Below are 25,654 nucleotides of genomic sequence, written 5' to 3'. Positions count from 1 at the left end.
TGAAGCTGAGGGTCCAATACTTTGGCCACCTCATGAGAAGAGAAGACTCCCTGGAAAAGACCCTGATGTTGGGAAAGATGGAGGGCACAAGGAGAAGGGGACGACAGAGGACGAGATGGTTGGACAGTATTCTCAAAGCTACCAGCATGAGTTTGACCAAACTGCGGGAGGCAGTGGAAGACAGGAGTGCCTGGTGTGCTCTGGTCCATGGGGTCACGAAGAGGCGGACACGACTAAACGATTAAACAACAATGCAGGAAACTCAACTAGATCACACCTGACAGAGGCCATCCAACCTCTGTTGCATGGAGAGTGTCTGGTCAGCCCCTTTCTTGTGGGTCTCTGTCCCAAAACATACTGTATTAGAAGAAATTACCAGAGTTCATCCCAGTACTTGGAAATTAAAGAAACTGAACTTTACTTCAGGCCAAAGTCTCTCCTTGGCACCCAAAATGAGATTGTGTACTGCAATCTCTGACCCCCCACCCAAAACACATTCAGAGTTGCCACCACCTCGAAAGATGGAATGGGCTGGGAATAATAATAATAATAATAATAATAATAATAATAATAATAATAATAGTAATAATAATTTTTATTATTGCAATGGATCCAAACTACAAGAAAGAAGATTCCACCTAAACATTAGGAAGAACTTCCTGACAGTAAGAGCTCTTCGACAGTGGAATTTGCTGCCAAGGAGTGTGGTGGAGTCTCCTTCTTTGGAGGTCTTTAAGCAGAGGCTTGACAACCATATGTCAGGAGTGCTCTGATGATGTTTCCTGCTTGGCAGGGGGTTGGACTCGATGGCCCTTGTGGTCTCTTCCAACTCTATGATTCTATGATTCTATTTATACCCCGCCCACCCCAGCCAAGACCGGGCTCAGGGCAGCTAACAACCAATAATAAAAACAAGTTGATTGAAATACAACTTAAAAAAACAAGGTGAAATACAACATTAAAACATTAAAATGCAGCCTCATCACAGGAGGAGGAAGGAAAATAAGAAAGCTCTCCTTGTCAAATTTTCAAAGCAGCCAAGGGATTGCATGACAGAGGGGCGTTTTACAACTTGGCCCAGAGAATTTATGTTTGTGCTCACTCACCCATTCTGAACTGCTATCTTTCTTTGGGTAAAATGTAGCAGGTGCTATCATAGACTAAAATTGCAGGCAAGAATTGTCCATTTGTAACCAAAGCTCAAGCCACTACATTCCTGCAAATAACAACCAAATGGCTTGGAACTTGGGCAACCGTTTATATGGGGTAATCTTGCCATAAAAATGAAGAATAAAGGACTTTGCCCGATGACTAATACTTGAGCAATTGCTCCCTGATGGGACATTTATATATTTTCTTCTGCTTCAGTCAGAGTGCATGTTGGATAAGCCACAGCTGTGGCAACATGTACAATGGTGGAATGCGATATTGCAAACAAATGGTTCTGAGTTGGCACATTGCCACCCAATGAGTTGATATAGCTGGAAAATATTGCCACCAGAGGTCCATAAATTGCAAGCATGACCAAAACGTTACATAATTGTGTGTACTCAAATGCTAGCCTGGACAGAGATAATGAAGCTCTGCTTGCCGGAAAAAGCTCTTGTGGTCAAAATCTGAACTCTTTGCTTGAAATTTCTCAGTTATCCTTTGTGTGTCGGCATGTTGGGGGGAAAGGAAAAGAAACCTTGTGTTAAAGAAGTGCCACCAGGCAGCATAAAAGTAGCATTGCAGGAAATATACAAAATAAATTGAGTAGGCTGTGGTCTGCCTCTACGCTAGGAAGCAGCTTGCCTTGGAAATACCAAAATTAAGGGTAACTTCCTTGCTGCACAAGGTTACTTCCCACATTTTACACCCATATTTTCCCATGGTGCTCAGGATCCTCCATGACTACAGGAGCAAACCCCCCTTCACAACTTTTAATGTTTAATAGGTTATTGTATTTTAGTCTTTTGTTGGAAGCTGCCCAGAGTGGCTGGGGGGACCCAGCCAGATGGGCGGGGTATAAATTATTATTATTATTATTATTATTATTATTATTATTATTATTATTATTATTAATAAGGCCCTCAGGTGCAGGGTCTTTCTGAGCTGTGATGCTGTTAGTGGGGATCTTGTTAGCTGGAGATATTAAGAACTGAAACTGGAATCTTTTGCTCCCAGTGCAGGTATTCTATGACTGGGCTATTCCACTCTGCTCCTGCATATTCCTCAGTCTGGTTTTTGACCTGCTGTGTCTGTGCAGAAGTTCAGAACAATGATTCGTAAGGGTGAGGTTGCTAATTCAGTTTCTACCCCCAAAGGGGGTTTGTCTTGGGCACCTAAATTTAAGTCGACATCTAAATACGTCGGTCCCCAATCCCTGATATATTATTGAAGGATGGCAGAGTCTTCTTACAGGTTGATTAAAAGTGCGCATTTTGAAAAGTTGCTATGTTTCCACATTTTCAGCCTCCCTGAAATGTAAGTGCAGCGGCAACATTGCATTTTAAATCTTTTTAAAAATTCAAAAGGTGTCGTCAGTCATCATAATGCATAATAAAAGACGGCTTCCTAAATGTGTGCACATGCAGATTATTAGCCTTTGAAAAGATTATAATAATTGGAACGCTTTCATGGCTGCCCTGTTAATGGTGAGCCATTAATGGGCTTGGGCTGGGACTTAATAATTTATTGGGGTGGGGGTGGAGGTTAGAATAGCTGATAAAGTCATTTTCACTCCCCTCCCCCACCTATTACTGACATTTAGCTCCATTCTTGTGAATGGGTTCAAATATGTTTGTTTTTTAAAAAAATGTTACACTACACTTAATGCGGCCTACAGGGTTTAGGCTTGAAGAATACTTATTCTTTATGGATTCAATTACAACAATTTCTACAACAAAAGTACTGAATACAAAGGCAAGGGAGCTCTGTTCTTCTTGATTTCTACATGCAGATTTGTTTGTGATGGTGCTGTTCTTATTGTAGGGACTATTTTTTAAAAAAACTTTCCACCTGAATTTTGAAGTGATGCAAATCCAGAATTCTCATGTCTTTTCGACCCACTGCAATCTGCATAATGTGCAGCTTGTCTCTTACAAATTAGATGAAGAAGAGTTTGGATTTGATATCCCGCTTTATCACTACCCTAAGGAGCCTCACTGCATGATCACTGCAGATGGTGACAGCAGTCACGAAATTAAAAGACGCCTGCTCCTTGGGAGAAAGGCGATGGCAAACCTAGACAGCATCTTAAAAAGCAGAGACATCACCTTGCCAACAAAGGTTCATATAGTTAAAGCCATGGTTTTCCCAGTAGTGATGTATGGAAGTGAAAGCTGGACCATAAAGAAGGCTGATCGCCGAAGAATTTATGCTTTTGAATTATGGTGCTGGAAGAGACTCTTGAGAGTCCCATGGACTGCAAGAAGATGAAACGCATCCATTCTTAAGGCAATTAGCCCTGAGTGCTCACTGGAAGGACAGATCGTGAAGCTGAGGCTCCAATACTTTGGCCACCTCATGAGAAGAGAAGACTCCCTGGAAAAGACCCTGATGTTGGGAAAGATTGAGGGCACAAGGAGAAGGGGACGACAGAGGACGAGATGGTGGGACAGTGTTCTCGAAGCTACAAACATGAGTCTGACCAAACTGCGGGAGACAGTGGAAGACAGAAGTGCCTGGCGTGCTCTGGTCCATGGGGTCACGAAGAGTTGGATACGACTAAACGACTAAACAACAACAACAAGGAGTCTTAAAGCAGCTAACATTCTCCTTTCCCTTCCTCCCCCACAACAAACACTCTGTGAGGTGAGTGGGGCTGAGAGACTTCAGAGAAGTGTGACTAGTCCAAGGTCACCAAGCAGCTGCATGTGGAGGAGCGGAGACGCGAACCCGGTTCACCAGATTACGAGACTACCACTCTTAACCACTACACCACACTGGCTCCCTCTGGAATGAAAGCACCTCTGGAACACACAGAACAGAAATACCCTGCAAATGGTTTTGTTTGGAATCAAGACGTACCCAAACCTGGCCTCTGTCTCTAGAAAACATGAGGAATGTGGCAAACTCAACTTCCTGCAAATCTCAACTTGTCTTGATTGCTTTAAATCAATATGCTATCCTTTGTGTTTGCAAATAAGCCTGGAAATGTATGGGCAATGAATGTCTGATGAAAACTTAGAAGCCAGGTCGGATTCCCAGTAGGGCACAGCTTCAAAATCTGCATAGTGCTTTAGACCTCTCAATGAGCAGAACAAGTTTTACAAATGCAAGATAGGATAAATATATAGATTTGCTTAACTTGCATTATTCATACAGATCTCAGAAGTCAGCTTTTTGTGCCACAAGACATGGAATTACTTTTGTGGAATTTTAAAGTTTTGTTTTTTAAGCTCAGAGGATGCAAGAAGTCATGGGGGCATGGCCAATGAGGTCACAGGGACGTGAATAGTTCTGGTTTTCTTCCTTGCAAAGATCCCGTAGTCACTTAAGCACTGCAGTTGTACAAAAATGTAGCACGCAACTAAACTGAAAAGTGGATTATTTAACATTGGTTCAGCAGAAGTGTCTGCCGTCACACTTGCTTCTCTGCTGGGAGGAAAGTTTTGTGGTCTTCACCTGTTCTCATTGTCTTGCTCTCCCCCTCCTTTGCAAAGAAACATTGGACACTTAAACGTTCCAGTTAACACCTAACTAAGCATCTTACCTTGTCTCAGAATTGCTGCCACAATTTCTAGTGCAGGTCCATGCCCCCAAAGCTATACATTACTCAGATGAAAGGCTCATTGGAGTCCACAGGTATTGCTTCCAGGTAAGGATGTACAGAATTGCAGCCAGAAATAGTTACTCTTAAAGGTGTAACACAGGATTCTTAACAAGGGCCTCCACAAATGCCCAAACCTATGGAAAAAGATTATTCTCCTCCTTGCAGCTTATTTACCTGTGCATCTTCTTTCCAGAACAGAAAATAAGGTGGAAGGTTGCTAAGTCGACTAGGACCTGTGATATCAGGGTTAAAGTCACCAGTCAGCCACGAAACCTCGAGACAGTCACCGTCTCTCAGCCCAGCCAACCTCACAAAGTTGTTGCGCAGATAACATATGGAAAATGAGAATGGATAATAATAATAATAATAATAATAATAATAATAATAATAATAATAATAATTTATTATTTATATCCCGCCCATGTTTCCCCAGCCACTCTGGGCGGCTTCCTACAGAACACTAAAATACAATAACCTATTAAACATTAAAAGCTTCCCTAAACAGGGCTGCCTTCAGATGTCTTCTAAAAGTTTGTTAGTTATTTTTCTCTTTGACATCTGGTGGGAGGGTGTTCCATAGGGTGGGTGCCACTACCGAGAAGGCCCTTTGCCTGGTTCCCTGTAACTCAATACAATGCATTGCAATACAATACAATGCATTGCAATACAATACAATGCAATGCAATTGCAATATTGCAATTCAATGCAAACTCAATACTGCCACATTATGGATAACCATTAATGCCTCGTTCCAGTCCCTGCTTTTGACCAGGGTGTGTGTGAGATTACCCAAGCTTGGAATCAACCTAAAAAGCAAGCTAAAAATCAAAGAAAAAATAATCTGGGCTACAACCAGGATATACTGAGACCTATGAACATTGGACTTTACTTGTAAGTCCTTTGCAAATCCATTGTGTGGCGTCAATTCACGATCCTGTATTACATATAGGTTATGCTGTCAGTTTGCATTTCTTTTGATGTGTAGAGATCTTTCCTATTCTACTTAATTCAAGAGGGTTCTGGAAGCTTCTCTCTGTGTGTGAAAGAAACAAGCAGAAAGTTCATGATGTTTGGGATATTGCTTCAGAGAAGCTGAGTACAGCTGGCTTAAACTGGTTGGCTTATCTCTTTTGCAAAGGTCTCGCTGACTATAAAAGTAAGGCCAGAAGGAGGCGGAGTTTCACTTTCTCTTTCTATCTCTTTTCCTTCGGGTGTGGTGTTCTGTACGTGGCACGCTTAGTGTTAAGGTTTAGACTTACAATAAGTTATTTTAAGTTAAAGTTAAGTCTGCTGCAAATGGATTTCTTATGGACAGTGCCAGTCCTGAACGTATTGGATTTGTGACCATTATACTCATTTGCCTTCAGCAGCAGCTCTGCTGGATTAAATACAATTGCCTCTGGTCTATTTTTGGGGAATCCTGGAACGTGTTTACTCTGCTAACTATACATTGGAATCTACTGTGGATCAATATTGAGTAGAATTCAAATGACGAATTCTCATCTGAATTCTCTGCAGCATCCTACTTTTTGTAATACTGTTAAATCCACATTTTAATGGTTGATTCTCTTCCATAAGTTCATAAAAGTCATTAGAAGAAACATGTGCTATACAAAAATGAAAATGGGTGGCTCAAATATTTCACCCTGGAAAAAAAACGTGTGTGTATTCTGTTGATAAGGAAGCACACAAAGCCCTTCTGTTAACACAGTTTATTGGCACACATATTGGCAAAGCATACATAAAATACAGTTGTATCGTATAACACACTGACTCGCTGTATTTTTTTTTTTTACATGATGAATTGAACATATTAATATGTAAATGAAAAAATTAGTTTATTTTATAAAGTTTCACATAAATATACCGGAATCAAAAATTAGTTTGGAGGGCTTTACAAAAGTATTATACAAGAAATATCGCATGAAAGAACAACAAAATAAACTTAAGATATAATAAAAACACAAAAAATAGTCTTTGTTTAAACTGCTCACAAAATTAATGGATTACATGGCTTTCAAAATTCAGTTCCACAGCAATTTTACAAAGCATAAACTCTCATATAGAATGGGTGTCTTTCTCCACACAACCCCCCCCCACACTCTTTGATGAAACAAAACTACATTTTTAGCTGTCTTGGTGCTTTTGTAATCATTTGCTAATGTAAAGCAGTGGGCTTTTAAAATTGCTAGAATAAAAAGTGGAGGGCAGCACCAACGAGGGGAAGAAACAAGGGCAGAGAGAGCCTCAATTTGTGCCAGGAAACAATTAAGAAGTTAATTCTCCAGGGACCACTAAAGCAGCACAGGCCCCAATCTGGGTAAGAGCAATACTCCATTATATCCCTAGCTGCCTCCTCTTTACCATCCAGCAGCCGGATTTTCATGCACATAGCCCACGACAGAAATCTGAAATCTTACCCGTTATCTTTGTCTAAAGGATGCTGTTTGCCGAACAGCTCCTCCGTGGGATTTCAATTTTCTTTGGATCAGAACCAAGTCTGGATCAGATTTCAATTTCCTTCCGATCAGTCAATATTGCTGGCCTTATAATTTTTTAGTTTCACAAATTGTACTTTGTAACAAGCAATGTGTGGGCGATTGGATTTGTAACACTGATACTCCAGGAAGCTCATATTTGTACATTTTATGGGACGTATTTTTAAGAGGCAGAATCACTGTTCTCACGGACATGGTCTCATGGACACTGTTCTCATGGTCTTAAACACAAAACCTATTAGGGCACAGCTTTTCTTCTTAACGAAATTCCATCCTATCTTGTTTCCTCCCTTTAAAATGGCTAACCTGGGAAGGAAACTGCATGTGTGTGTGTACACACACACACAGTTGTACCTTGGTTCTCGAACAGAATGTGTTCTGGGAGGTACATTCAACTCCCGGAACCATTCAATAACCAAGGCACAATTTCTGATTGGCTGCAGGAGCGTCCTGCAGCCAATCGGAAGCCGTGGGACCCTGCGCCGGACGTTTGGCTTCCAAAAATCGTTTGAAAACCGGAACACTCACTTCCAGGTTTCGATTGTTTGGGAGTTGATTTGTTCGAGAGCCAAGGCGTTTGAGATCCAAGGTATGACTGTGTGTACACACACACACACACACCTCCTCAGGTGCAAGTTGGAAAAGAGGATGTATTTTGTTCGCCATGTTTTTAAAACGGCCAATAGATCCTGATCACTAATGGTCTTCTGTTAGATATGGCCTTTAAAGGATAAAGTGGGGGGGGGGTCCATAGTAGGGAAGAGTCTTCCACTGAAATGTGAGTCTTAATCAATGTTCATGAGGTGCTACTTACATATTCAGTTCTTTTCACTGAGGTCAGTGTCAGTATCATGTCATGTGCAAGAGCTTCCAAGGTACCTATCTGGAAGCTTATAAATTATTTTCCTAACTTAAAAAAAGAGAGAGAGCTGTACACATTTAGAAATAGGTTCTATATCTGTTGAAAACTGGGAGTTATTGTCGTCATAAAGGATGCTGCGATATAGGAATGGTGACTTGCTTCAGGAAACTTACTGGGAAGCCTGAGGTGTTGGGTTCTCAGGCTTGGTTTCCTGGTTTGCAGGAGGTTTACTGCTCCACGGGCTGTTGTTCCCCAACGCAGGTGAATTGTTGAAATCTTCGTCATCGTCCATGCCATTTGCTGCATCATACTGCGTGTTCTCTAGCCTTGTGATGAGTCGCTCGTCTTCGTCGCCAAATTCTCCCCCCATTAGCGTTGGCTCCCCGACTACCATCACATCCTGTGAAAAGCACCCAACACTTGTTATATAAAGATGTCTGAAAAAAAGCTCACGCCTAACATAGTCATTGGTCTATCAGTGACCCATTTCATAGAAGTATCCCTGAATGCAAGCCCCATTGATATAGTGCACTGATATCATAATAGTAAGGCTCAAAAATGGAACAAAGTGAAATAAAGGATCAAGATCAGAACCGTTGGAATTGGGTTAAGCAAGATTATGGAAGCACAAATAAATGAGAACTTTGTACCCTAAAACCCAGCACACGGGAAGTCACCCAAAATTATTTAATTTGGTTGGGATAATGGGCTCTTTCGATTGTATTTTGATTCGGTATTGTGTTAATGCGGCAACTGTTGGATTATTGTAATTAAAATGGACTAAAATTATTATACAAAAAAATTGGAATAAAGTGTTCCTCCTATGCATGTAGAAACTTGTGGTAGGATTCTACTCTGTTGTTAACGCTCAGATCTCTTGTCTGTTGTTAACTCTCAAGTTCAAAATACAGACAATAGCAGGTAACAGGTGGAAAAAATGTGCATTAGAAAAAAAATCTTTCACTGAAAGGATTTAAACAGTTGCTTAAAATGATTTCAGCGACCCTTTTCCAATTCAGTAAATTATTTCTATTTCAGGTTTTGTGGTTTTCAAGCAACAAAGGAGTGAAGTGTCAACACTTAGACGTTCAAATTAAAGGCACACTTTATCTGTAAGTTTCCCTCAAAATACCCTTGAAATGAAGAGGAGCCGCTGCTGTCCTCATGTATACTCCCATTCATTTCAAGGGGGCTTGTGGAGGAGAACTTCCAGATGGATTATGCTAGAGGTTCTCTGCTTTATTTCTCTAGCCATTGACTACGGCAGCTAAAATGAAGCTCACAAATGCTACTGTGAATGCACCAGCCATTGGAACGCAGAACTCAGCACCTCTTATCCCTAAGCAACCCACTTGACATCTCACCACTTAATTATGGTAATTAATTTAGGTAGAGCTTTTTTTAAAAAAAAAAGCCCACAAAAACAATGTTCACACTGATTTGACAATTTGCATTACTAATTAAGTAATTAGCAAAAAGGAAAAAGAAACCCTGATTGCCAACAAGCCCTGGATCTGCCATCTGCTATTTTGTGGTGTGTTTGTCACCTCTCTGTGTGTAGGCAATGCTGCTGCCAATCTGTGCGATGAGAGGACCAATCTGTCCAGCTGGTACCATGAAAAGGAAGACAGGAACGCTAATTATAATTACACCGATGAAGCTACCAGTTGTCAAAAGCCGGAAGGGGCAAGAAGAAAAGGATCTGTCCTATTGCTGCTGTGAGTGCAAACAGTCCTTTCACATAACCACAAGTACAACTGCACATCGATGGTTTTCCGCTGATCTTTAGCTAGCATGGAGTACTAAGACAGAGTGCCAGACAGGAACTAGAGGGATTTCTGGAGCTCACGGCTTAAAGGAGATTCTCTAACCACAGCATTCAGTGGAAAGAACCTATCTATGGGGCACATCTTTTGGCGCAGCGTCACTGGCAAGCCTCTTGTGATTCAGCCCTTGCTGAAGTTCATATTTGTACACTGACATTTTAACAAACCCTGCAAGGGACTGAATGGTGAAAATAATTCAGTTGTAAATGCTGTGTTAAAAGCAAGGGAAGGTGTAATAGTGTCTGGACCTCTCAACAATACTGTCAGCCCCAACTGCCTCAGAACATCTTAGTATGGAAAACACATGGAGTCCCAACAGTGGAGGAATGGCAGATGAAGACTTTTCGGAGCTAGACGACCTGACTGGAGGAGTCCGCGACCAAAAGGAGGAGGAATACCAGGAGGAATGGATGAAATTCAAAGAGTATTTAGTCAAATATGTTAAGATAACTTAATTGGAAAAACTTGCAAATGCCAGATAGGCTTAGGATTTAAATATGCAATGTTAGAGAATAACAAGTTTAAATTTAAAATGAAAAGAAAGATGTTAAGTGATTAAGTTAATTTTATGAGAAAATTAGTTTCGGAAAACTGTTACAATGATATATACATTGAAATTCAGCTGGGGGATTTGAGGAAGTCACGTCACAAGGTTACTAAGATTGGATTAAGTATAATTAAGATTTATGTTTGTTTGTTTTAAAATTTTGGAAAATCAGTTAAAAAAAATGAAAAAGAAGAAGAAAGTTTCTCTCTGCTTGGTGATATTAACTGTGCTTCCGCCAACCCCTCTGTTGACATTTAGACTGTGGGTGTCTTGGGACAGAGGCAGAAAGTCCCACCAGGGGTGAGTGGGTATTTTCTTTTGTATGTTATAAAATGTCTTCAAGGTAAATAAAGTATTTTTTATTTTATTTTACCAAAACTATTTTCAACAACAAAACCCTAAACAACTAATTAAACAGGGGGCGTGGTTAATTAAAGTACAGTCTTGCCACCAGTTTGCAACAGTGATTCTGTGTTGCTTTCGTGGTCTTCTTTTCTCTGGAAACTACTGCAAGGTGGCAGTGGCTTACTTCTAAAATTCAGGATATCTAGAATTAATTACAATATTTGCATATGTGATTTCAAGATTGAAGGTTCATAAATAGTTTAAAAACAAAACAAAAACCAAGAGTGGATTTTTTTTTTTTTTTGCGGCGTGAGGGTAGGAAATCAGAGGGAGGCATGAAAATTAATTAACAAACCTAGAAGGACCGATAGATGGAGCAATATTTAAAAACACATGGTTTGTTGCATTAAAATGATGATGATGATGATGGCCCTTTTGCTGGCCCTTCATCAGAAGGACTGGGGGGGGGCGTTACCATATATAAAAAGACAGTGAAAAGGAATTGTGAGCCAAACAAAAGTGAGAGGTGCCTGTGTTTAAAGGCAGATGACTCAGGTCTCCTACAATCCTTCCCTCTCAAAAAAGGAGAGAGGGTAGTACTGTGTGAATCAGGACTTCCTTGCACATAGGACTTTATAAGAAGAGCCTTGCTGGAGCCCAGTATCCTGTTTCAAACAGTAGCTGTCCTCTCAAACAAAGTTTGAAGGCAATTGCCTTCTCCTGCTAATGCCCTGGAAACTGGTATTCGATGGCGCCCTGCCTGTGAGCAGAAGAGAGGCTTCATTTTGATTTTGTGGTTCATAGCTCTGTGGCTCCATCAATTTGCCTAATCCCCACAGTGCCATTCTAAGGTTGGAGCTGAATTATTTAGTGGAGCGCTGAATTGCCCTTGTATGCAAGTGTAATAATGCATTGAGTTTTTCTTATGCGGAGAATTTTTGTCATTGTCTGAAGTTTGCATTGAATGAGGTTCTCATACACATGCTATATATATACTGTAATCTAGAGTTCCTTTTCGGGCCAACCAGAAGATTCACAAAACAGAGATCGAAATCTGAGTATCTCGTTCTCAGAGTTCCATTGGGATCACGCCAGCACAAGTATCCATATACAGTAGTGCCTCGCAAGACGAAATTAATTCGTTCCGCGAGTTTTTTCGTCTTGCGGTTTTTTTCGTCTTGCGAAGCACGGTGTTGGAAAAGTTTTGGAAAAGCTTCAAAAATCACCAAAGTCTTTAAAAACCTCAAAAAAGGCTACCACACCACGTGCTATGAGTTGCTCCTCGAAGTCAAGTCGCAACTGTATTAACGGTTTTAAGAAAAAGGAAACAAACTTGCAAGACGTTTCCGTCTTGCGAAGCAAGCCCACAGGGAAAATCGTCTTGCGAAGCAACTCAAAAAACCAAAAACCCTTTCGTTTTGCAAGTTTTCCGTCTTGCGAAGCATTCGTCTTGCGAGGTACCACTGTAGAGAGTTGTTCTCATGGGCTTATTTCAAGAATATTTTGAATGTTTGTCTTTGAGATACTGAGTTGTGCATGTCATTATTATTTGGGCATTGTACATATTATTAAGATTTCATGTATCAGAAGGTGTCAAAATGTCGTAATTTGTTAATTAATTTTTGTAAACCACATACAGAGTCGTTCAGTCTGTAATTTATCTCTCTGTATTCCTTGGGCATGGTATTAATCCCCATTTATTTATTTATTTATTATTAATTAATTAATTATTTTCTTGTTTTACAGAAGTATGTGTAATGTCTCTTGTATTTTTTCCATGTAACATTTTTACAAATCAGTTTCATTTGTTGAGACATTGGGGGGGAGGGGGGAAGATGGGGTGGGGTGGGGTCGGGTGACGATGTTTCTATTTTGCTTAATGTATGTAGGGATTGGTGTCAGCGTTGCTCGTGCTGTTCATTTGTGTTTCTTTGGTGGTGAGAGAGGTTGGGGTTGGCCTAGGGTGTGGCTGTTCATTTGTGGTTGGCTGTGGTGGTCTTTGTTTTCATGTGTGAGTGGGGTGGGTGGGTGTTTTGGATCAGGTTAGCCATATTGATTTGTATGCTGTTGGTGGGTTCTTGCCATTGTCTTGTTGGGCTGTGTATGTGATAAAGGGGAGCCATAAAAGGCATCTTCTTCTGTTTGTCCCCGTGTCAGTTTCAGTTTATTGGTTCATTTTTCTAGTAGGGCTGTTTCCCATACTATTTGGTACCATTGGTCCATACTTACTCCTGACAGGTCTCTCCAGTGTCTGGTTATGGTGTTTCTGGTATTAATCCCCACTTGAAGGCACCTAGGCCCGTGAGCATCACCACCAGTTTAGTCCATACAGAATACCCGGTGGAGGGAAGGGCACACAACTGCTCACTTATCTAGCAGAAATTGTTGCCACTGCTGTCTCATTTTGTGGGTTTCTGGAGTGGGGCAGGTTGTGGGTACTGAGGCTGGAGAGCAGCTGGAGCTATGTCCACTAAGGCAGACCCTTTCAAGAACTTATGAGGGGAAACATGGAATTATTCATCCACAGTGATACATGAATGCAGTGGTTTTCGAACTTCTGAACTTCCGGGAATCCTTTCTGCCTTGACTAGACTGCCCAGGAAGTTCTGAAGCACACAAAGTTCATGTGCAGCCCTGGCAGTCTAACTAGGCCCCTTGCAAGCAACTGTGAGTGTGTCAGAGAGGTCACACCAACACTCTCCTGTGGTTACACATTGCAGGGGAAGATGGATGGGCAAGTTCCTTCAGAGACACACGTCTGTCATTACTGCTCTTCTGGAGAACACAGCTCAAAAACCACAGCACTTATGCACCGCCAAGGTCCATAATCAAAACCAAGGGAGCGGGTGGCGCTGTGGTCTAAACCACGGAGCCTCATGGGCTTGCTGATCAGAAGGTTGGCAGTTCGAGTCCACGTGACAGGATGAGCTCCTGTTGCTCTGTCCCAGCTTCTGCCAACCTAGCAGTCCGAAAGCATGCCAGTGCAAGTAGATAAATAGGTACTGCTCTGACAGGAAGGTAAACAGTGTTTCTGTGCACTCTGGAACTCATCACGGTCCTCTGTGCACCAGCAGTGGTTTAGTTATGCTGGCCCCATGACCTGGAAAAGCTGTTTGTGGACAAACGCCAGCTCCCTCGGTTTGAAAGCCACACTCCATAGTCAAATTCGACTGGACTTAACCACCCAGGGGCCCTTTACCTTTTTACCTTACAATCAAAAGTTTTGAGGGCTGCTTGAATGGTAACGTACCACTAAATGAATAGATCATTTCATAACTTGTCAACTGCTAGTGGTTATCGGAAGGATTTATTTTAACCACTTGTATTATTAACTTCCACAATCAATGGCAGCAGGTTACTTGCATTAGCTAGATTATATTGTCCACCTTGGAGCTACACCACAGCTTTATTTTGCATCTTGGCATATGATCTTATAAAGATAGCAAAGCTTTCGCTACAATATGCAAATGCCCTGTGTTCATTCCATGTACCAATCAAGAGAGAGAAAGAGAAAAAAACACATTGTGGTCTTGATCCAAAGAAACCAGTTGTGTCAAGTCCTCCTGAAATCAACTGGATTTCAATGTTCCAGTTGATTTCAGTGAAGTTTCGTCCACTTCTTTGGCTTAGCTGCATTGTTTCTGCCCCACAGTGGGACCCTCTGCTCCTTGGAAAGCAACGCCAAAGACACCCGCCAATTAATTCCACACCAAGTCATCTCAACTCCCTAGTGCAATAGCCACCAACCTCTGAAGAGGACTGGAAGTGACTCCTTTTACAGCCCCTCAATGCTTCTCCTTAAATTGGCCAGTAGGGTTTACTGTTGTCGAATGACACAAGGCTCCATCCCTCCCAGGGTTGAGGCTGCAGCGTTGGAGTGCTCCTAGCTCCTGCTCATGGGTTGAGAAGCAGAATCCAAGAATTAAACCCTAGGGCTTTCTTTTGCAGGGGATACACACAGCTAAGGGCTAGTCATAGCAGCTTGCAAGATTCAGCTACATCTGCTCATTTCATGGTTACAAACAGCAATAGTCAGTGTATGAACAGGTGGCTCTATGCTTGCAAAATTTGGAGCACATCAAGACCATAGCTGTCAATTTTTCCCTTTTCATGCAAGGAATCCTATTCGGAATGAGGGAATTTCCCTTAAAAAATGGGAAAAGTTGACAGCTATGAGCAAGACCCCACTTGAAGGCTGTGCTTGCTTTAGTGTGGCCAAAGGCAGCTGTACTGCTGGAACTCTCTACGTTACCACACCTGTGGAAAAAATTCTTTGTTTTTACCCTTAAACAACCCCATGGCAGCTTGTTGAGTTATAAAAAAACAGAATGTGCAGGTCCATCGTAAATATGGCACACAACCACCTTGTAAGGTGAATGGATTCTTTATGAATATAATCAATATTATTTATATTTCCTTATGGAAAATATACATATGGGAAAAATAGTTGCCAGCTTTTGATTACAAAACAGCTGAGGATGTGGAGTTGATTGAGACTGGGGCACCTGCTCAGACCAGTAATGGGGAATATCAAAGGGCTTAAGCCAGGGCATCAAGGAACAAACGAAGGACAAACCAACTAAATGGGACAACAGGCAACAGTTCAAAATACCATCAGTTTCTAAACGCACTATAATTTTTTTAAAAAGCTTTTTCTTAAACAGCAACACATTTCATGGAGTTGGCCAACCACTGTGTGATGCAAAACTGACTTAAGAGTTTCCACAATATATTCATTATAGAAGGTAAAATAAACAAAATCTTGAGAGAGGCTTAGATTGTTTAAAAAGGGCTAAAGCTTCATTTCCTGAAGCTCCTAGATGGGGGTTGGGAAGTCATTTTCTTCCATGATCAGATTATTTCCTAGATGTCTGAAATGTCCTCTTTGTCCAACAGGCTCCTCATGGGGATACCTGAAGGAGCGTCTCCACCCCCATCGTTCAGCCCTGACACTGGGAAATAGCTCCAAGGGGCTTCTGGCGGATCCCTCACTACGAGAAGAGAAGTTACAGGGAACCAGGCAGAGGGCCTTCTCGGTAGTGGCGCCCGCCCTGTGGAACGCCCTCCCATCAGATGTCAAGGAAATAACTATCTGACTTTTAGAAGACACCTGAAGGAAGCCCTGTTTAGGGAAGTTTTTAATGTTTGATGTTTTATCGCGTTATTATTTTTATTAATAATAATAATATTCTGTTGGGAGCCACCAAGAGTGACTGGGGAAACCTAGCCAGATGGGCAGGGTATAAATAATATGTTGTTGTTGTTGTGGCATACCTTTGCAGCTATCACTGGCAAGAAGGAGACTCTCTTCTCATAATTTGTCATGGGGGGGGGGGGTTAAAGGTAAAGGTAAAGAAACCCCTGACCATTAGATCCAGTCGTGGACGACTCTGGGGTTGTGGCGCTCATCTCGCTTTGCTGGCCGAGGGAGCTGATGTACAGCTTCCGGGTCATGTGGCCAGCATGACTAAGCCACTTCTGGCGAACCAGAGCAGAGCACGGAAATGCCATTTACCTTCCTGCCGGAGTGGTACCTATTTATCTACTTGCACTTTGACATGCTTTCAAACTGCTAGGTGAGCAGGAGCAGGAGCAGGGACCGAGCAACGAGCTCACCCTGTTGCGGGGATTCGAACCGCCGACCTTCTGATTGGCAAGCCCTAGGCTCAGTGGTTTAGACCACAGCACCACCCGTGTCTCTTGGGGGGGTAATGATTGACTAATTGGAAGGAGAAGGAGGGCTGACCAGTAATGCCAGGAGTGCGGATGTGTCTCAGTTTCAGATAAGAAAAACATAGCTCTAGGTGCAGAAAACACTTCCCTGATAATCTCAACTTTCTTGTTTTTAAGTGATTTTTTAGTGATTAGGCTTCCAAAGCTATGCTTAAAAGTACTTTTGGGTAACGCCTGGGGAAATTTCAGACACCAGAGGCTGTTGCTGAATGTTCACAGGAACACTTGTATATGGCACATGCAAAGAACAGAATTTTCACAATACAGTGGTACCTCAGGTTACATACGCTTCAGGTTACAGACTCCGCGAACCCAGAAATAGTGCTTCAGGTTAAGAACTTTGCTTCAGGATGAGAACAGAGATCGTGCTCCAGCGACGCGGCAGCAGCAGGAGGTCGCATTAGCTAAAGTGGTGCTTCAGGTTAAGAACAGTTTCAGGTTAAGAATGGACCTCCTGAACGAATTAAGTACATAACCTGAGGTACCACTGTACTCAGCACTGTCTAGGATCAGGAGCCACCTTTCTAGCACAAAGTGGTCATCTGCAGCCTATGGAATGCCTTAACATTTATCAGCTTTACTTTCCTCATTTACAGAGAAGTGAATGGAAGCATTTCTGGGCTGAATACAGAAATGCCGTTTAGTGAGGGGGGACTAAAATGTGCAGTACACATGCAGAAACCATTTTATGGTTGCCTGGCTCTTGGCCTAGGTGAATTGTGTGTGTGTGTGTGTGTGTGTGTGTGTGTGGTTGTCATCTTATATGGAGGCCTAATAGGAAGGTGAGACTTACAGGTACCTGACTTGAAAGACTCAGGTTTGCAGCTGCCGCCGCCTTTTTCTTGCTGTTGGTGCTGTTGGCGTTGTTCCCGGCGCTGCTGTTGGACGTGCTGCTGGTGGAGTTTTTCCTTTTCCTCCGTTTGGTTGCTGGCTGCCTTGTAGGCTCTGCTACAGTAGACACACGGGAGAGAAAATGAGTGACAGCTCTCAGTGCGTGCCGGGAAATGAGAGTGACAAACAATGGCATTCCCCTCCCCTGGTTTAAAATTCCCGTGTGCTGAACGAATCTGCTAAACACTGGACACGTTAGCCTAGAACTCAAAGCAAATTTAAATTACGGGGTATGATTCCAATATAGCAATTCTAACCATTCATAGATCTCAAACCCAAATAGCTCCCTGAGGTGGTGTGAAGTGGAGTCGTTCACCTCATAGCTCCCCTTCAGAGCAGATTCTCCTCACAGACACCCATCAGTCATCCTCCATCTTCCACTGGGACAATGGTTGCTGCTGATTCTGCTGCCAAGCGGACCTGATCCTGACACCTTAAGCCAATTAATTACTACATCTGGCAATGCATAGTGTTAGCTGACCAAGTGATGGGTCGACACGGATCTGGCCAGAGCTAACATTTCTGCGGCGAGAACTCTCTCAAAGGTCAATGGGAAATGTACAGTTCATACCTGGAGGCGCCACCATCCTCTGCCATTTCTGAAACAAGCATGTTTTCAGGCAATCTCGAGGACTTAAATTATAGGTTTTATGCCTTGACATCAATTCTTGCATTGGCTCCAATATTACACACAACTGCAAAAAGAAAGGAGGCAGGGAAGCAAATTTAAAAGGAATTGCATTTGCTGAAAAACATACTTCTAGTCTGAATGGAAACTCATCTTATCGCCCTAGTCTCTGGTTCCTATGCTTTCTGCTAAACAGAGAGTTATGTGACACGCATTTCAAGCAGTGACGCTGTTGAATCTCACATTTCTGGGCTCAGGAATCTAGAATGCAGCTTTGCTGCAAATATGAGGTGAGCAGGACAACTCAATTTCTTCTCTGGCTTGAGTTGTATTCTGAGCAGATGAGGTTGGGGTAATAGCCAGCGCTTGTGCTTTCAAAAACAGGCAGTTAGCCATTGCTTCTTTGTCCCAGAATTCTAGCTGTGCAAGCTGACACATGGAGACTTCTATAGTCTGCAGTTTTCATATTGGAACTGAGTCTAAAAACTGACACTATGGCCATAACTTTTTTGCTTTTTATCCCACCCACCCTTAACGTCTTAACAGATTAAGAGTTGTTGGGAACTCAAATGTTCACTCCCTATTTTGTGACATTTTGGTTGGTTCTTTTTTTTTAATTTCTTTTTATTAAGTTTCATGTAGATAACCAAAAAAAGGAAAACAAATCAACAGTTACAAAAAAAGAGAAAAAATAAATTACAAATATCTAAACATAACGTAAAGATCTTATCCGTTTCCATTACAGTTATTTGTCTTCACACTTATTTCTTTATAACTTTAGGAACTTAAGTCATTCTTCTACCCCCTACTGACCTCCATCCCTCCCGCTTTTAGGCTTCTTAATATACGTAATTTATTTTTCCTGCAGCTAGTGATTGTTAATGATTTGCACATCGTAAGATTTATATCGAACCTGCTATAGTTTTTAGGTTTCTGTAATTCCCTTCGATATATATCATAAATTTATTCCAATCATTAATAAACTTTGTATTTTTTTGGTTTCTGTTTTTTTGTGTCATTTTTGCAAGTTCAACAAATTCAAATAATTTTGTTTGCCAGTCTCTAATTGATGGGGTATTTTGATTCTTCCAATTTTGGGCAATTAATAATCTGGCGGCGGTTGTGGCATACTGAAATTTGGTTGGTTCTAATAAATTTATTGCCCAACTGTGGATTTGGGAGGTGTTTTTTCCCCCTTATGGAATGCATCCTTTTTGTATCTCCTGGAGAATACTGTAACCTGTGTTAAACTGTTGTACAGGTGTATAAAGAATGGAAGGAAACATACAGAAGATAACATTTTCCTATCTCAAGACTAACTCTTTGAAGAACTCTTCCTTTTCCCATTCCTATCCATCCCTATTTCTATAACTAGCTTCCACCATCTTTTTACTCCTTGCCTCCGTCTTCCAGTTCTCTTTCATTCAATTTCTCTGATTGTCCCCTTTTTACCTTCCTTCCCACTCTGACTTCACGGATGTCAGAAGGGTGAGCACACCAGAAGTGGGGTGAAGCGAGGAGGTGCTGGTCTGCTCAGGGCTCACACATACAAAGAGCATGGGGGTTCTAGGGAGTGAAAAGGGCTTTGTTTTCATTTTCCTTTCATTTTTAAAGCCCTGTGCAGCCTAGGACCCTCGTACCTACGGGACCGCCTCTCCTGCCCCGCGGAGGAACTTAAGGTCCACAAATAACAACACTTTGGAAGTCTTGAGCCCCAAGGAGGTTAGATTGGCCTCAACCAGGGCCAGGGCCTTTTCAGTTCTGGCCCCAATCCGGTGGAACGCTCTGTCACAAGAGACTAGGGCCCTGCGGGATTTGACATCTTTCCGCAGGGCCTTTGGGCTGGACTCAGTCTAACCCCATTTATTTATTTATTTATGGAACCCCTTATATGGGATTTGTATATAAATTTTCCCTCGGCTCTTTTTGCTGGCTCATGTAGGAACAGCATGGATAGTTGGCCCCGGTGAATATTTGACATTTTCTCCCCTTATGGCTTTGATCTATAGGCTACCACTAAAACGAGGCTGCATTTTAAACCGTATTCTAACTTATATTTTAATCATTTGGTGTTTTTTGTTTTGTTTTGTTTTGAACGTTTTTACTGTATTTATATTCGGTGTTAGCCGCCCTGTGCCCGGTCTTTGCCGGGAAGGGCGGGGTATAAATAAAAATTTATTATTATTATCTAGCCATTCCAGCTATTCCTCATCAGCCTCAGATTTTAACTCACCCATTATGAGGAGAATTTCAGCCTAATAGAGCATCCTTGGACGTTCATGGGGGGGGGGGGGTGTTCTGCTTTGAACCTTTCTGAACCATCTAGAAATCTACTTTTCTTTTCCTTTTACCTAATAACGAAAGGTGGTTTCCCACCTGCAACCTGAAGTGATGGTGCAATCTATGCTACCACCTCAGGTTTTGACCCTCGTTCTGCAGCATTTGTTTGCCCTTAAGTCCCAATTTCTCGGGATTCGAAAGATGGTCTTCTCTGGCAGAAAGCTGAGGGAGCCTATTTCTGGAATGGGCTGCCCAGAAATATTAATTTGGTACTTCACAGCAATCCTTCTTTGGAGAAATGTTGAGAAATGTTGCCTAGTATTTGCTGCAGACTTTTCTCTTTAAATTTAGATTGTATGGTTGTAGTGTTGGATCGGCAGTTTTGCATTTTTATAGCAATTTTGGTTTTTTGCCCTGCCTGTTGCCAAACATTTTTTTTAATGCTACATTTATGATTAGCAAACATATCACATGAGTGAAACTCAGATAATAAGGTTGTCCTAAAATAACCCAGATCTCCAAGTTTATGTACTAACTTTTATTTACAGATATATAGAGAGAAACATTTTTCTGCCATAATAAAAATGTCCAGCTCTAGAGTTATAATTAATAAACAGATCCATCTTGCAATGTATTATGTCTGCAGTTGGGATTTCATATAAGAATAGGTCAGTTTTTGGAGTACACAACTAATATTTACATTCTCGGTTGGTTATATTGATTCATATTTTGGTTGTCTTCAATCATTCCTATATTTCCATCAGACACATTCTTTAAAAGCAAGACTGCCAAAAAGAGATCTACTGTAATTCTACCAGTTCTGGGCACCAGGTGGCAGAACTAACTCAGCTAAGGAACCTAAACCCTCACTTGGCTTGTTATGGTGGAAGCGAAATGCAAATTACTTTCAAGTGAGCTAATTCATTTTGGTTGGCCTTTGCATTTTAAGCAAGGAATACAGTGGTTTTTTAAAAGTAATATGCATGCCATATGGCAAGTATATTCAGCGTATTTCTTGAAAGTATATTTTCCCCTTAAAATCCTGTAAGTTGTTAAATTGAAAACCTAGAATGGAAACAGCCCTTAAATCCTAAAAAAGCATCAAAAACAGAAAGACATAATACAGTCTACTGCCAGTCATGAGCAGGATCATATAAACAACAGTGTATAGATTGTGTATCTATGAAGTTTTCCATAAGGGATGCACACTACATTACACCAAAATTGCCGTAAGAAGGACTATTTTCCAGGCAGAAATCTTCTTTAATGTCTTTGCAGAATCTGGAATAAAGATGGAGATCTTCATTCCAGTTGGTAATTGGGTTGGACTCGAGTTGGTTCTGTGTAAGTGCGGTTTTTAATCGTTTATATAAATAAATAAAAATAAATAAATATAGTTGTTAAATTGTTTTCATACGTGCAACTGTTTTAACTGTTTTTACTGTATATATGTAACTGTTTTATAAATTTATATGTTGCAAATCACTCTGGGGTGTCTCATGGGAAACAATTCATAAATAAAATAAATACATGTGACATCAGATGGTTGAAGCCTCTAAACCAGAGTTTAGAGAAATATGTAAGATTACCTTCTCAGACTAAACCACTGATTATCTATTCTGTACATCACAAACAGAATGTGGAAACAGACAGATGTTTAACAAGCCATCTAGGCTCTAAATTTTAGCATAGGAGTTACAGACAGAAGTGCCCCTATTTTCCAGGGACCGTCCCCAATTTACAGAAACCATTCGAGTTTCTGATTTGATCCTGGAATGTCCTGCTTTTCCTTAAAGGTAAAGGGACCCCTGACCGTTAGGTCCAGTCGCGGACGACTCTGGGGTTGCGCGCTCAACTCGCTTTATTGGCTGAGGGAGCCGGCGTTTGTCCGCAGACAGTTTTTCCAGGTCATGTGGTCAGCGTGACTAAGCGACTTCTGGCGAACCAGAGCAGCGCACGGAAACGCCGTTTACCTTCCCACCGGAGCGGTACCTATTTATCTACTTGCACGCCGTGCTTTTGAACTGCTAGGTTGGCAGGAGCAGGGACTGAACAATGGGAACTCACCCTATTGCGGGGATTCGAACCACCAACCTTCTGATTGGGAAGCCCTAGGTTCTGTGGCTTAATCCACAGCGCCACCCGCGTCCCGCTTTTCCTTAGGCTGTCTCTATTTTCATCAGAGAAACGTTGGAGAGTATGGAATTATGTGACCACCGAGCCAAGGAGATAAGTAATGAAATTACCACTAGAAGACATCTGGAGGCAGCCCTGTATAGGGAAGTTTTTTAATGTTCAGTGTTTTACTATGTTTTTATATCTGTTGGACGCTGCCCGGAGTGGCTGGGTCAACCCAATCAGATATTGGGTTTAATAGTAGTAGTAGTAGTAGTAGTAGTAGTAGTAGTAGTATTTTTATTATTAGAATAGGTCGTCCCTATTTCATTGGAGAAATGTTGGAGGGTATGGAGTTAATACGCATCTATCCTCAAACTGCACTTTAAGCATTTTGAAAGCTAAAATTTAAACTTTAAAATAGCTTGTATATTGTAGCTGGTAAGATACTACAGTAGTTTAAAATCTTACCTCTGTCATAATATTTGCTATGAATCTCACTAGTTCTCAAATACCCCATGTTAGATCAATATGCTCAAGTATGTGGTGGCTACTCCAACTCGAGATGGTTCTGACAGAATTTAGATCAACTTCTCCAGTTTCAAGTGCAGTTTTCTGACTGAAATGGCATCTTTGCCAGAAAGTGGGTTGAGGGACTTTGATTTGCTGAACCTCTCAGATTATATTATCCTACTGTAAATTGGCTGCAAAGGGACTTGGTTCCAGTCGTTCCTACAGGCTAGATTCCAAAACTGGTGCTGGTGAATTTCCAGACACTTTGGCCATGCTTGTCTTGCAGAATTCTGTCCTGGCCTCCATGCTCTTTAATATTTGCATGAAACCACTGTGGGAGGCTATCTAGAAATTTGGAGTACAGTGCCATCATACCCTCCAACATTTCTCCAATGAAAACAGAGACGTCAATAATAATAATAATAATAATTTTATTATTTATACCCCACCCATCTGACAGGATTGCCCCAGCCATTCTGGGAAAAACATAATAAAACATTTAAAAACTTCCCTATACAGGGCTGCCTTCAGTTGTCTTCTAAAGGTTGTATAGTTACTTGTCTCCTTGGTTCAGGGGTCATATAACACCATACCCTCCAACACTTCTCTGATGAAAATAGGGATGTCCTAAGGAAAAGTGGGACATTACAGGATCAAATCAGAAACTGGGACGGCTTCTGTCAAATTGGGACTGTCCCTGGCAAATAGGGACACTTGGAGGGTCTGCGCCATCTGTATTATGATGATACCCCCTCCCAATCACTCTTTTTCATCATATGACTGGGAGACAGCCACTGCCATATGAATCATTTGCTCCAGCCACGTTCAACAAACTGAAGCTTAACTGACGTATGCAAGCCTCAAGTCATCAAATTAGTGTAGCACACCTTGGAAAATTGTTCAGAAACTTCAGTTACGACAGAATGCAGCAGTGAGAATTCTGACTGAATCGGTTTTCTATGTTTTTGTTGCAACAAAGCTGGCTTCCAATTCCAGGCCCAATTCAAAGTGTTGGCTACCATCTTTTAATTTGCGTGAGGCTGAGAGCTGAATACTTAAGTGCCATCTTCCCTACTATGAACTAGTCGATCAATCCATATATTTCATCAGCAGAGACCCCTTCTTTGCATTTCACTGCCTTTTGAGGCTCAGTTTTAATGATAGAACATGAGGAGGTATTCTCTTTAGCAGAGTCTACAGTGTGAAATTCCTCACCCAGGAGGTTCTTTTGGTTCTCATGCTGACCATCTTTAAACATCACCTGAAAGCTTTTACAATTTGACAAGCCCCAAGGCCTGGTTGCTGCCTGATATGTTTTTATGCTTTCCTTTTCTCTCTCTCCTTCTCTGCGTGTGCTGAAATGCTTGTTTAGCTATTGGAAAAGCAAATGTGTATGGTTATATTTTAGTATTTTAGTTGCAAGCTGCATTGGACAGCTTGTGGGAGTTGGGAAAGCGAGGGAAGAAAGCCTAAAATATATAAAATATAAAGAAACAAGACCATAGCCAGCTACCCACTCTTTCATCCCTGTTCTGCATTTGCAGTTTGGGTATATAAATACTGACCTACCTTACAGAGCAGTTAATAACACAACCAGATTAGATATGTATAATTGTATTACATGATATTATAGAGTTCTGGATTTTGCTGCATGGAACTGATGGTTGGAAATGATTTCTCTCTCTCTCTCTCACCCACACACCCACACACCCTGCTTTGAGTGCTTTATGTATAAATTGAAATTGATTGGGAGACAGAGTAGACAGAGGGAAAGATTAGACAGACAGACAGACAGCGTTTGGAGGCATGGGAGTAACATATCATAAAGGCCTCTTCACATTATGTACTTTGATGTTGTACGCATAAGATTTTTAAGTGTACAACAGGCGTCAGCAAACTTTACCAGCAGAGGTCCACTGGTCCCTCAGACCTTGTAGGGGGCTGGACTATATTTTTGGGGGGGCAAATGAACGAATTTCTATGCCCCACAAATAACCCAGAGATGCATTTTAAATAAAAGGACACATTCTACTCCTGTAAAAACACGCTGATTCCCAGACTGCCCGCAGGCCAGATTTAGAATGTGATTGGGCCGGATTCGGCCCTCAGGCCTTAGTCTGCCTACCCATGGCATGCATGAGCTGGAAATTTAAAGTGTGAACATGACACACAAGTGTCCTTCAGGCTGTGCACGGCCTGTGGTCCAATCGGCCCATGTCTTAGCTCTGCTTCCTGACTTCCTTTTAACTAGAGATATCTGGAGCTGAACCTCAGATCACTTGCATAGACAATAGGGACTCTTCCGTGGAACTAAGACCTAAATCTGAAACCTACTGTTGACTTGGCTGATACAAGCAATGTAAGTCTGACCAGAATGCAAAATTCAGAAGCTTATTTATTTATATAATATTTATTTAAACTTGCCTTTGGTCCTTTCAATTTGCTACAACCAGTGCTTTCCTTTCTTCTACGAAGCTGGTTCAAAGTATCACCATTCAGCGATGGCATCCTGATTACCTTTACAGATTAAAAAGCTTTCTTCTACTCCCTTTTGGAAATGTTTTGTGACCTAGCAGAGATTCCCGGGCAAACGGTATCTAAAGGAAACAGCACGGGAAAAAGGTTGGTTTCCCTGCTTGCTGTTTCCCATCACATGGTGT

At 41.6% G+C, this 25,654-nt stretch overlaps 1 protein-coding gene across 4 annotated transcripts in view; it reads right to left on the bottom strand.

Annotated features, from left to right (window-relative positions):
* Positions 1–6,453: 6,453 nt before the first annotated feature.
* The window catches only part of LOC310699047 (LIM domain-binding protein 2), a 233,295-nt gene continuing 214,094 nt past the window's right edge, over positions 6,454–25,654 (bottom strand). For 2 of the 4 annotated variants that reach the window (XM_083520645.1, XM_083520647.1), the window contains exons 6-8: positions 18,030–18,153; positions 17,361–17,515; positions 6,454–8,516 (exon numbers count right to left, since the gene is read on the bottom strand). In XM_083520645.1, the coding sequence (XP_083376771.1) occupies positions 8,286–8,516; positions 17,361–17,515; positions 18,030–18,153 (510 nt within the window). In that variant the 3' untranslated portion in view covers positions 6,454–8,285. Of the gene's footprint in view, positions 8,517–14,581; positions 14,725–17,360; positions 17,516–18,029; positions 18,154–25,654 lie in introns of all 4 variants that reach the window. The other 2 variants (XM_083520648.1, XM_083520646.1) reach the window with 2 other exon arrangements.

The sequence above is a fragment of the Podarcis liolepis genome, assembly GCF_965112155.1.
Source record: "Podarcis liolepis genome assembly, contig: HAP1_SCAFFOLD_28, whole genome shotgun sequence".
NCBI lineage: Eukaryota > Metazoa > Chordata > Lepidosauria > Squamata > Lacertidae > Podarcis > Podarcis liolepis.
Note: the sequence above shows the minus strand (reverse complement) of the source record. Positions and strands in the feature narration are given on the sequence as shown.